At 35.1% G+C, this 13,478-nt stretch overlaps 1 protein-coding gene and 1 non-coding gene across 14 annotated transcripts in view; both read left to right on the plus strand.

Moving 5' to 3' along the window:
* The window catches only part of LOC128681970 (uncharacterized), a 148,816-nt gene that overhangs the window by 131,091 nt on the left and 4,247 nt on the right, over nt 1–13,478 (plus strand). For 9 of the 13 annotated variants that reach the window (XM_053766401.1, XM_053766378.1, XM_053766395.1 and 6 more), the window contains 10 exons: nt 229–397; nt 933–997; nt 1,838–1,917; nt 5,281–5,409; nt 6,609–6,645; nt 7,262–7,398; nt 10,085–10,240; nt 10,846–11,100; nt 12,485–12,652; nt 12,932–13,085. In XM_053766401.1, coding sequence (XP_053622376.1) covers nt 229–397; nt 933–997; nt 1,838–1,917; nt 5,281–5,409; nt 6,609–6,645; nt 7,262–7,398; nt 10,085–10,240; nt 10,846–11,100; nt 12,485–12,652; nt 12,932–13,085 — 1,350 coding nt within the window. The remainder of the gene's footprint in view (nt 1–228; nt 398–932; nt 998–1,837; nt 1,918–5,280; nt 5,410–6,608; nt 6,646–7,261; nt 7,399–10,084; nt 10,241–10,845; nt 11,101–12,484; nt 12,653–12,931; nt 13,086–13,478) is intronic. The other 4 variants (XM_053766425.1, XM_053766434.1, XM_053766464.1 and 1 more) reach the window with 4 other exon arrangements.
* LOC128682194 (U5 spliceosomal RNA) lies at nt 6,369–6,484 on the plus strand. Its single transcript, XR_008406089.1, has one exon. It is a non-coding gene; the product is annotated as a U5 spliceosomal RNA (small nuclear RNA).

Genomic DNA, 13,478 nt, shown 5'->3' on the forward strand with positions numbered 1-13,478 from the left:
CATCATACACAAATACATCCTCACAAACTTTCGCATTTATAATATTTGCAGAACTTAACTTGACTAGACGAAAAACGCGCCATAATTTGCAGATTTATTTATAATTCAAAGTTTACACGTGAATTTTTTGACGACCCAAACTATTTTGCTTTGACTGGTATAGTAAAGAACATTAGGCTTCACAGTAATTTTCTCATTAAATGTGTATTAACATTACCACGCCCCTAGCGCGCGGGTCGCCGCCTCCACCCGCGCCGCAGCGCGCGCCGTCCCCCGCGCCGCCCGCATCCCCCTCTCCCTCACCCTCCCCCTGCCCCTCCCCCTCACCCGCGCACGCGCACGCGCACGACACGCAGGCGCCGCATCACCATCATCACGACGATGTTTACCCGCCGAGGTAAGTATAAATGTAGCTGATAATTCGGTGTAAAAATACGAATTTAGATGTACACTGTTGATTGAAACCATTGAAGGACTGAAGCTTTTAAAATAATTTTAAATATATATGATGGCCCACGGATAAAGATAGCTTTGATGATTTTTTTGCTAAAAATTTTGAGTGGCAGAGTATAGAAATATGCGTAATTAAAAGTCGACCACGTTACCTTTATCCGTGGAACGTCACTTTGTACTTACTTTTAACTAATTTCAAAAATATATATACATTTTTGCACTTCGCAATTTTGTTGGTCGAATAAGTTTACATTCATAGGGATGATACCACCAATGGTGGACAATCAATTTTACATACTTTGGAAAACTGACATTAATAATATCAACATATGCTGTTTACATCTTTTTTAGTATAACATTACGATAATATTCCCTATATACTTGAAGAAATCCGATTACTTTATTAATAAAGCTTCGATCAAAATTTAAATCTATATGTACCTTTAATTTTGTATTTAAAATGTATGATTTTTAATCAGAAAAAGGCCCTCGTCAGCGCAAAGTCAAGATTCGGTAGACATCAAACCAGCTAGTGGAGACGAAGGTAACTAGTTTTTTCAAACATTCACACAAAAATACTGTTCGTTACGGAATTAATAGGTAGATAAAATTAAATACTTTGAGCTAACAATTGGATAATTATATTTTTCCTTGTTCATACAAATTGGTAGTCTAAAATCGAATGACAGGAGAAAAACAATACAAAAAACCAGATTTGTAGTGCGCGCGCGCAGGAATCAAATTTAAATTATCGTGTTCGATAGCCATTGGCTGCTGCGCGAGGGGTCGCGGGCGGGACGTGCTCAGTGTTCTAGTGTACTGGCGTAGACATCTACTATTAAGCTTTTGCCCGCTACTTCGCTCGCGTTATTTACCCTCCGCTCATAACTTATTTTTATCAATATCTCGGGTTCAATGCAACGTATCACGGTGAAATCTATACCAGATTTTAAGTTAGACCATCCGCTATAACGCAATCGATTGAGCAGACGAACAAGCATTTATTCCGAACTGGCTATATAATGACATCTCACAACCAAGATATTTAGACTACCCACCACCATTTATAATATACTTACTTACATACATCACAGAAACCAGATCAAATTCCATTAATAGTATAAACAAGTTTATTTGTTAGACAAATTAAAAAAAAACCCCGACTTTCAATATTAATTTCGCTACAACTTTTGAATGGCTGAACCGATTTTCATGAAACATGGCTAATAACACTGGGGATAAAATTATCTATGACACAAAAAAAACTAAACGAAAATCGGTACATCCGTTTGGGAGCTACGATGCCACAGACACGTTAAACTCATAACACCCCTCTTTTTGATTCTCTTTCTGAATTCAAAAATGATTGTTTTATATATTCTAGATGAAGCGGATACTGATTTAGAAACTGACAGGCTGCTGGGACAGCAACGGACGGATGACCAGGGATTCTTCGATGAAAAAGTGAGTTTTATTTACAGTTTTTTAATACGAGTATGAATATGAGGACAATTTACTAGTTAACGATTGATACTTAACATCACGTGACAGGCCACGTCTTGTGTAAGCCAGCAGTAGGTAAGGAACAAATGTTTGGGTATCTGGCACAAGGGACAAATCCAAGAAGTACTGGCTTAATATCAAAGATGATATGCGTGCCAATGGTCTGAGAACTAAAAATGCTGAATACCATGCAAAGTGAGGGAGAAGAAGAAAAGAAAGTTCTAGTTCTAAGAAAGAAGGCTCCAAAGCTCAATGGCGCCCGAAAATACGGGAAAAAACTAGAATGAAAGAGAGAGATGTATATATGGCGACGGAGGGTAGGCCGGCTAGGGTGAGAGAGAGAGAGAGATGTAATACCTATATAAGACATATTTATTTGCTGGTTATGCGCCCGAGTACAAACATATACAATTTTAACTGTAAGCATGGTACCTAAATATCATAACTAACGGTCTTTCCCTTATGGGTGAATTTCATAAACATAAGAAAGCGGCGTGTAGCGTTTCATTAGTTTTCGACATTTTTTTTTTTAAATAAAGAATCATTCATTCAATCATTTTTCTTTAAATTAACATTGTACCAGCACTTATTTATAAAATAGGATAATCAAATTGATTACTGTGTATGGTACAATTTAATAAACACTAATGATAGCCCACGGCGGTGTTCAAAACTCTCGTGAAATTCACCCTTATAATGGCTATTCATAGGCTATTAATAAAAGTAATGTAAACTTTATTATTGTGTAAGTACCTTTATTGTGTTCTACGTTCAATTCAATAAGTAAACAAGTGCACATAAACAGCAGAAACATTCGCGTAATATTGAAGATGATAATTGAATTTCGCGCCAATACTTTTTTTTTTCTAATTTAAATGTCGGTACAAGCAGTACATTCGATTTCAATGTATTCCTACATTAAAAAACAAAAGAATGTGTTCAATGCCTTTTCAAACAGTAAAAATGTCATCATCATAATTACCCGTAATTGACATCATAACCCAAACGTACACCTCACAGCAACAATGAAACGTTTAGAATCGTCTGCGCAGCGATGACGCAACCCGCAGCTGCTGCGCGCGCAGTAAACATTACCGTCGAGACGCGTGTAACCGACCTTGCTCTCTTATTGTACTGTCTTATCATAGAATATGAATAGTTGTTTTTTTAGTTCAATGCCTATTCATTGCCGTTCTCTATGAGGCTATACCGCATAATAAAATGATTACTCGTTGGCTTGTGGTCTTCTCGGAGGCTTGAAGATTTTGTTTTATGTATAATTTATATTTTATTGATAAAAATTAGCTATGTATTTTAGACGATTTTTAAGAACATACAATAAAATTAACGTTTCAATATTTTTACGATAGTTTTTATTTTATTAAATATGTATATTTAAATTCCAATATCCAGTTAAAAAAACACCTACTTGACTATGCCTAGGTTCATTAACGAATTAATACTATATAAACCCCAATTCGTCTAATTAAAACTATAACATGTGTTCGACAAGAGATATTCATGCAATTAGTTAAAAACTTTCACCACATCTACATGTTTAATCTATGAGAGGTGTGTTTACACGCGGTAACGCAACTGGCCAGCTAAGCCAGTATTTCTACAACACTGCAGACATTTACATGTGTGCATATAGTTGTTTACTAACTTTATCAGTAGCGTATGGGAAATGACCAAATGTTCTGATAACGCGTTTATTGAACGTCCGTGCGTTATTGCAACAAAATCGACTTGATTCTCAAATCATGAGTGAAGAGGAAAGAAAACCGTGTTTATATGAGAAAGGTGAAATAGAAAATGTAGTTTCGGAAAGTTTTGATGAAAAAATGCCGTGTATAGACGAAAGGACAGTTTTGCCTGACGAAAACGTGGAAAATCACATATGTGTTGATGAAAATGGAATAGACAATGTTGTAGCGGAAAATGTGCTTGCTAAAGAGGAAGTGACTCAGTGTACGGATGAGTTGAGTGAGCCAATTGATACTAGTGTAAATAATATAGATAGTGTAAAATCGGATGAAGTAATCGAAATTGGCGAGGAATATAATGGAGATAATAATAATGAAAAGGTTAGTTTCAAAACTGATTTTAAACTTTCAACTTTACATAATTATTTGAGTGTTCTGGTCTGAATGCCCTGTATACGATTCTCAGCGCTGGCATATATTTATTTGTAAGCACAGATATTTGTCTGCGGTTCTGGGTATGTCGTGCCCGTTTCTGAGTTTGCCTCCATCTGTCCCTCGATACAAGCTTAGTCAGTTCAGTGTTGTAAAATTTTGGCTCAGTTTTAAAAGTATTTTATAAGTATGTAGGTAGGTATCTTTATATGACTATTAGCATTAACATGTTAATTATAGACAGGTGTATTAATTCTCGCTTTTTTCCTTATTCATTCGAGAATCACAACTTCATACATTATTAAGTCATCAGTTGCATTGTTATAAGCTATTTCCAATATTTTTAAAATTGAAGCATTTTAATCACTGTCGCCACACAATTGATATCACAGCGACCGTTAAGAAATACGACCTTACCTTGACAAAATTCCTTATTAACAAAGTTGTACTATGTCATGCTTATCATTTACTTACGCCTACACACATATTTTGTGTTGAACTTGTTCAGCCCTACCCTACAGGCACTGATAAATGCGAAAATTTGTTTGTTACGTCTTGAAGCTTTATCTACTCAAACAATCTTGAAATTTAGCGACACGTTCCAGTTAAGAGTATGAACTAGCCTTAGGTTTTCTTTCGTACCGGAAACTATGTTATTAAAAAAATAATTTTATAAAATATTAAGTAATTTATTAAAGCCAACGGAAGCCGCTGACAGAAGCTATTATAAGTCTATAATTGCGCAAACTTTTCTATTTTGAAATTTAATGACAATAGTCTATTAATTTTCTATCAGTTGTTAAAACACCTCTTTAGTTTGGTAGTGCATGTGTCGCGAAAATCTTATGTTTACTCGTGGACATGACGCTTATAAGTGCGCAAATTCGCACACGAGCATTTTTTTTTTAAATCTCTTTTATTTATTACGGAAAAGTGGCGCCACTTTCGAAATGTCCACTACAATGTTTGAATGAATAGATATTACAAAACAAACGCGCTATATATCTTATCTCTAATGCCGGCTCCACGCTATCCGCGAGCAGTGCGCCGGACTTTGGCTTAAAATAAAAAAAATCTTACAAACAGCGAAATGTTCTATTGTATTATTTTATTCACGTCGGCATCTGTCTTGAGTTCGGTGAAAATTTGTAGCCGCTGTTGAAGACATTAGTTTTATCGTTTGCAGGGTTGGCGCAAACCAAAGTCACGCACAGTGATGCCAGCGATGCCCGCGGGGAGCGTGACGAGCGCGGCGCGGTCGCCGCACGCGCACGAACCCGACAACCGGGACGAGGAGGCGCTACACAACGGAAAGGTTCGCTGTTGTTCTTAATCTGGTGTCAGCGTAAAATAAACGTTGAAATTTTAGAGTTTAGAGTTAAGATTTGACTGTGATTTTACAGTCGACGCCACGCCTGACAACAATCCTCCTTGGCAATGCTATTGTCACTTCTTAGCTACTAAGGCCATTCGTCCTTAAGTCGCCTCGTAAGACACTCACGGGAGTACGACGAATATAGAGTGGTCCTATACTAGGATGAAACACAAGTCACAAAGTGTGTTACCTCTCAAGTTAACAGACACACTTTGGCCTTAAGTTTCAAGATTCCACCCAAGACCTATGTCTCGGGTGGAATCTTTCAACTCAAGTGACAAGGATATGGGATATACATACATAGTTACTTTGCAAGTTAAATAAAAGCTTGTAAAAAGACGTGACGTTAAAAAACGTTGGAAATTCGGAATTCTACGCGTGTACCAAATTTCATAACAATCCGTCTAGTAGATTTAGCGTGAAAGAGTAACAAACATACCCACAAACTTTCGCTTTATAATATTAGTAAGAACCTATTTTGAAAACAATTTTCTGAGGCTAATTAGTAATTAATTCTTAATGATAATATATTATTTCAATTTCTTTCTAATATTCTTTCACTATATAACTGTACTGTCCAAAAGTAGGTAAGTAATACAGTAGTTTCAAAGATTTTAAATAACTCGCGATACCACTCAGATTAACCGCCGTTGCTTATACGGTAAATATTTTTTTAGTGCATGCAGTGCAACTGATATCGAGTGTGAAAGCGAATCTAATCTCTTTAAACATTGATTTACGTCTTTATGTGCCATTTCCTATGTGCGCTTTGTTAATAGTAACTAACGTAAGTGACGAAGCGTTGTCACTAGATGGCGCTGTCTCAAATCGAGTATTGTGAATCGCGCTATAGAGATTTTTTCGCGTTTGATAGGGTCTGCTCGAGAACGCATTGTTGTTATCTCTGGTTTCCCTTCAACACGCATAAATCTTTCGCCTTTTACTAAAGATTTCCGTGGAGGGGAACACTCAAATGAGTCTTTAATATTTTTGATGGCTTCACTTCGGTGAAGCTTTATTAACCTCAAAATCGCGTATTGTATTGGAATAGTGGAATTTCCTTTGCCTTGGCCTTTTCTATGATAATTTATTTTAAATAATGCATTTATCTAATGTCAAAATTTTTTTCTTATTTTCAGGACAAGGATGTGAAAAAGAAAAGTAAAAACAAAGAAGGTTAGTACCAGCATTTAAAAAATTATACTTATAGATAAAATTTTGGAAAGTTTTTTTTTTTCACTAACATTACAATTTTCCTTTGTCCGTATGCTGCCCTTGGATATATTTTTTATTTTGGTAAGTGTTACTTGCCATATTTCTTTTTCGCATTTTACCTCTTCACTTATCTATCCGTTCAAAAAATGCACGTGGTTTTGTTACGCTCTTATACATTTTTTATTGTTTCACCCTCTCTTTGTTATGAATATTATCAGTCATAGTAATAAAATAACTACATCTGTTCCCAAACAATGGGCTTAACTGTGTAGTGTACATTATAAGGGATTAGCGACGCTCTCTCTCACTTGAAATTGATTTCTTCAAGATAAACTAAAGCCTAAAAAAGCTGCACGAAAAATCCAAAATGTCACGAGTAAAAACGTCAAATTTCGTCGTGTAGTATTTTTTTTTTTCTAAAACTTGATTTCACATGATTTTTTTTTATTAAGTAAACACTGAGATGGTTATGTTGAGATTTATAATCTATTTTAATCATTTTACATTCTTTTCAATTTTGTCCACGTTAGAAATGTCGAACCAAATTTTAGTTGTATGTTTTTTTCTTTGCCCAAAGATGCGGCGCGTAAAGTACTCATTGAAGGAGTGTTGTTCCGAGCGCGGTATCTCGGCTCCACGCAGCTGGCGTGCGAAGGTCAACCGACCAAAGCGACCAGGATGCTCCAAGCTGAAGAGGCAGTATCCAGGATTAAGGTACGATAGCACATAGTTTGCTTAGACACGGCTTGGATTATGGTATATTTTTTTTTACTATAAATTCCGTTTTTTGTTCAAGTCTTATTATGTAACCAATCTGTCTTTATAATTTTATAGCAAAATTAAAGTAGACTTTTTAGGATTAGGTACGATCGTTGTGAATGTTTTTATGTTTGGACTAGTTAGTGTTTGATTTATTTTCAACAAAATACAACAATATAAGTGTGAAGATTGTTTACATTTTAGGACTCGTATGAAAAAATTGAGTGTAGATTTAATGCCATTAATCATCGTGTACTATAGAAATTTAGACATCTACAATTTTTAAGGTGCGTGGGGATTTTTGAGCGTTTATTGAATCTGTATTACAAATATTGGTATTATAAAACCAATTCGTTATTTAAGTAAAAATGAAATGCATCTTAAATATTATTATTATTAGCTATTTAGGGTCTGAATAATAAATTTACATTGATCTTTAATTGTATATGTAAATAAATACACGCATTCTCATATTGTTATTATTATGATAATGATACACAAGGCAATCCAAATTGCCCGTGTGAATCGGTGATGTTGTCTTTTTGTAGATGTTTTACAGAGCATGAAATTACTGTACCTATCTAACTATTGCCTATTTTACATATGCGTTCCACTAAAAGTGCACGCTGAATCACTTGAAATTTCCTGTTTTGCCCATCTTTACAAGTCAATCACAAATAAATATCTATTTTTGTCTGTTTTATTATCAATAATAACTTATAGAAGAATTGCACGTACCTATTTGTAATTTTCTGAAAGTCAATAATTTTTATGTCAAGTAAATTCTTCTTTTCTATACGCACATCTTTCTTCACACGTTAAACTTATACATAGTGTAATTTCATGCTCATTAGGATTAGTATTGTGAGAATGCTAGTGGGATATCCTCTTTATCCTTAACCTCCTTACATCAATATTTACCATAGACTAGTGTCGTGAAATATGCCCTGTGAATGTTTTTGAAATTGGAATAACCTACGTTGTGGCCAGTCCACCTGTCCGCCAAACCGTTTTTGCTCTTATTGACTTGGCACTAGAGTATTTTTTTCAGTGTGCTCCTCACCCCGACCAAACCCAGGAAGATTGGTCCCGTACTGGCCGGCTAGCCTCCTCTGGATATGTTTTTCTATGCTTACTCTTCCGCTTTGTGCTATGCTTTTTACTCTTTTTTTACGGTTTTGAAGGTAAGGTTATCTTAGATCGCGTTTAAGTACTTGCTTAAACTGGCGCTCGTGCTATGTACTTATGGAAAACTTAAATGAGATTTTATTTTTCATTTAAGTTTCTCACGATAAGTACTGATATGTAGGCAATATCAGCAAATGCTATGGCCAGCATGATCATCATTCAAAATTTAAAATATAGTGGGTAACTTTCGTTCGTTTGTCCTGTGTTTGCTAGATTACTAACTTGTGTTTTGAATTTAAGAGAAAATGTAACATAATTTAAAAAAAAAAGTTACTTGTCTTAAATCAAAACAAAAAAGTAAAAGAAATCATTCTGTAAAATAAAATACACAAGACGACGCAAATCATTCACTTAAATGTTGAACGTTAGGTACTGAAATAAGAATATAGGTTGTTTTTATCGCACTTTCCCATTTTGGCACGTTTGGCATGAAACATAACCCGATTCACACCGGCTGGGGCCTACCGCGCCACGACAATCGCACATGCGCTTACGCAGCGTTGATAGGACCTAAAATCAGCTTAGATTCATAATGTCCAATCATCAAAATGTCAAACTGTTTCAAAATGTCCAAATGTCAACATCCCAACATGGTTGTATTATACTGCACACGAGATCAATGGAACGTTTTCAGATTTTGAAAATTGATTATTTTGATAATTAGACATTTTGGACTTAGTGCACAAGTCTACTATTTCCATTGCAAAATCGACTCTTTATGATGTAAAGTGACTTTACAACATCACTGTCGATTTTTATTCGATAAGATTCTAGACGCGTTGGGACTTTTAAGTGTAAGGTTCTAAATCTTCAGTTAGGTCTGCTTTCATACTAACAACGACGGGTGCTCGCTCGCTTCTCACATCATTGAACTGTGTGTTGTACTCGACTTGTTTTGCTTGCTTCTGCGCTGATCTCAGGATCAGAGATGGGTTAACGCCCGGACATAAACTGGACGTTTTTGCCCGGGCAAAAACCATCTCTGCTTACGATGCTTCTTGGGTTTTTTAAGTGTGATATAGGTTGATTATCTTAAATGGTTTAAGGCAAGCATTCGTCATCAGAAATTGGTGAAGGAAGCATTAAGTCAAGAAGTAAAAAAAATCTAGTTTGTCATTGAGTTTAATTATTTTAAAACATAAGCTTTTATAATTGAAGTACGATCATCACAATTAATTTCAATTTTTCGAAAATAAAATTAGTGCATCAAAAATTATTTTATTGTAATAAAAACAAGATGTTCACATTCCTACAATAATGAAAATTTGTATAAGTAGTTCAGTAAAGTTTTTATACAGCATCAATTCGATTATCTAGAACCATTATTGCCTCAATGAAATAGGTATATGTTTGCAAAATTTCCCTTCTTTCTGGCAAAATGATAAAAGCGAAACAAATCGAAGCATGTGAGAGCGAGTGGGTATTCGAGGAGGTTAGCCGGTGTCTCCCACAGTGGGGGTGTGATGGCCCGTACTCCGGTGTGTACGCCGCCCCGGCCGCGGTGTTCCGCCTCTCCTTCCTGGGCTCGGTCGAGGTCGAAGAGGACTCGAGGAGGCGAAAGAAGAGGCCCAAAAAGAACATGGTGGAGGAAGCCGTCACTAAGATAAAGGTGGTTTGGCGGTGTTTGTTTGGTTGGATGTTATTGTGCTAGTTTTTCGGGAATTGATAAAATATTTCCAGGCATCGATTGGGCACGTTCAATGATTTTCGACGGAACCACAGGCAATTTGTTGTACTCTTAACGATGATATATTTCATTCAATGATTTATCGCAATTAAATGTATTCTTGGTATCCATAGGGTAATTATTGAATTGCCAAATATAAATCTAAGAAATCAATTTGACATGCGTTTTGTTATAGATTTTTTTTTTACGCGATAACTTATCTGAGTTGAGATCACTTGATTATGTCAAATATTTCAGAACTAATTGTAATTGTATTTCCATTTTGCTACCTCGGGCTATGATCAGGCTTTGGTAAGTTCTAAATTTTATGTAGGAATTCCGCATGCCCGAAAAGAGTCTTTGTTTCTTATTTCGCCATTTTTTTATTCTGTTGCCATTGTGTTTATTTGAACATATATTTGAATATAGGAATCCGCGTATCGTAGACTTTTAATCTGATTTATTTTTGCAGTATTTTATAATATTGCATTGTAGTCTTAAAACACAACTATTTCTGATTTCACTAATACATGTAACATTGCCCACAGGCACCCGAAGGTGAAAACCAACCTAGCACAGAAGTGGACCTCTTCATATCGACTGAGAAAATAATGGTTTTAAACACGGAACTGAAAGAGATCATGATGGATCACGCGTTAAGGACCATATCCTATATCGCTGATATTGGAGACTTGGTTGTATTGATGGCTAGGAGAAGGTTCGTGCCGCACGAGAGTGACTCCGACCAACCAAAATTGAACCGTACGCCGAAGATGATATGTCATGTTTTTGAGAGTGAGGAGGTGAGTTTAGCCCGTCTATGTATGCTTACAGGTTTGTCTAAATGTAGTGAACGGAGGAGAAACAACCAATTTGTTTCATTGTCGGAAAAATTTTGAAAATCATAATAACTAAAATCTCTCCAATCTTTCTCCCAAACGTAATAATTTCACTTCATTTTAAGTGTTTGTTATTATGGTATTCTTAAAATATGCAAATAATTGTAATATTTCATTTGTATCTTTCGGGTTATTTAGAAATATAAAATATTAAAAAAAACTCCAATAATTCATCGGAAATGCAACTTGACACTTGACACCAGATTAAAGTATAACTAAAATAATTAAAGTGCTTATAATTAAAGTATATATACTGTAACTAGGTCACAGTCGTCGCAGACGCCCGTTGTGGCTTAATATTTATCATAGCTTCTTAGGTCCCAGGTTCTTTTGCTTAAGCGTTTAAATATTTGTTCTATTTTTAAAAAAGATAAATGTATGTAATGAAATGAGCCCCTTACAAATCTTAATAAGTTACTGGTACCATATTCTTAAGACACGAAAACATAAAGAAGGTATAAACCATTAAAATTGATTACATTAATCTAAAATGAAAATAATGAAAGACATAAGAATAAAATTATATACATAATCAATCTTGCATGAAACATGTTTACTAAATGTTAGTTTGAATGTTGCGATTTTTTAATGAACGGGACGGGATATTATTAGTAATACGTTCAAATTATTTATTCACAAATTAAACATACACAGGCACATTTTCTCGTCAATTTTTATGTTTATAGTTATTTCTCACAAGCTACAAACGACTGGCATTTCGGAACGACCACTGCTGAAAAGAAATGCCGAAAGAAACTTATTTGAACAGTGCTCAATCCAGAAGGGCTTACCATTATTGTTTCTTACAATGTTTTTCTTATAATATATAACAGTATATAATGTACATAATCAATAGGTATATCAAAACAGGTTATGATTGTAATCCGAGTGCTGATTAAATATATATATATATATATATATATAAATATATATATATATATATATATATATATATATATATATATATATATATATATATATATATATATATATATATATACCGATATATATGGTGTTTACCAAAATTTATCGACAATATTAAATTGACGACCTCGGTGGCGCAGTGGTAAAGTTGCCTCAAAACCGACAGGTCCCGGGTTCGATCCCCAGTCGGGTCATGATGGAAAATGATCTTTTTCTGATTGGCCCCGGGCCATCTTGGATGTTTATCTATTTATGTATTTGTTATAAAATATAGTATCGTTGAGTTAGTATCCCATAACACAAGTCTCGAACTTACTTACATGCTAGCTAGCTTATTATATATTTATTTATTTGTCTTTTTTAGGCTCAATTCATCGCACAATCAATAGGACAGGCATTCCAAGTAGCATACATGGAATTCCTAAAAGCAAATGGTATAGAAGATCATAGTTTTGTCAAAGAAATGGACTATCAAGAGGTTTTGAACAGCCAAGAGATATTCGGAGATGAGCTACAGATGTTTGCTAAGAAGGTGAATATAAAGTTACATCTCTGGTGCAGTGTATGTTAGAATCCTTGTTTCTGAAATTCGTCGACCGTGCTGCGCCACAGTACGCCAGGAGTAATTTTAATGAATGCTTGGTTTGGACGTTAGGATATGTATTCGTAATGTCGCCATATTTTAAGCATCGACATGTATATTTTAAAATAATATATAATAATAATAATTGCATAAATCTGCACTTGTTTTGTAATATCGTAAATTAATATAAAACCCCCTAAATCCCCATATTTCTTTTTAATGTTGAAGGAGTTGCAGAAAGAAGTGGTCGTGCCGAAGACCAAAGGGGAGATCCTGGGAGTAGTGGTGGTGGAGTCGGGGTGGGGGTCAATGTTGCCGACCGTGGTGATTGCAAATCTAGCGCCGGCGGGCGCGGCTGCGAGGTGTGGTCAACTCAATATAGGTTAGTATAATCCAATCATGGTAAAAATAAAACTTGATTAAAAATGTCGAGAGTCTTGGTTAGGCAATCCTTTTATTTGTTATTATTTTAAGTTATTATCTTTGAAAATAATATGAATACGTTTTTTTACCAACTTACTATTAGCAAAAATAAAAAAAAAATGTACTGTTGTAAAATATATTACTCAATTAACGGTAATACACCAAGAGGTGTTACACGCGACGGTGGTCGGATGACGACTGAGGTCCATTTCATTGTCCATGGCAAGGGACGCATACACACAAGCTAACATTACCTACCTATTTAGCGCCGAACTATCCATTCTAGAAAATTTACAAAAAATATTTATTAATACGATGCATTCGAATATTACTTAAAATATGCATTTGTTTG

This window comes from Plodia interpunctella, chromosome 2 (genome assembly GCF_027563975.2).
Source record: "Plodia interpunctella isolate USDA-ARS_2022_Savannah chromosome 2, ilPloInte3.2, whole genome shotgun sequence".
Lineage (NCBI taxonomy): Eukaryota > Metazoa > Arthropoda > Insecta > Lepidoptera > Pyralidae > Plodia > Plodia interpunctella.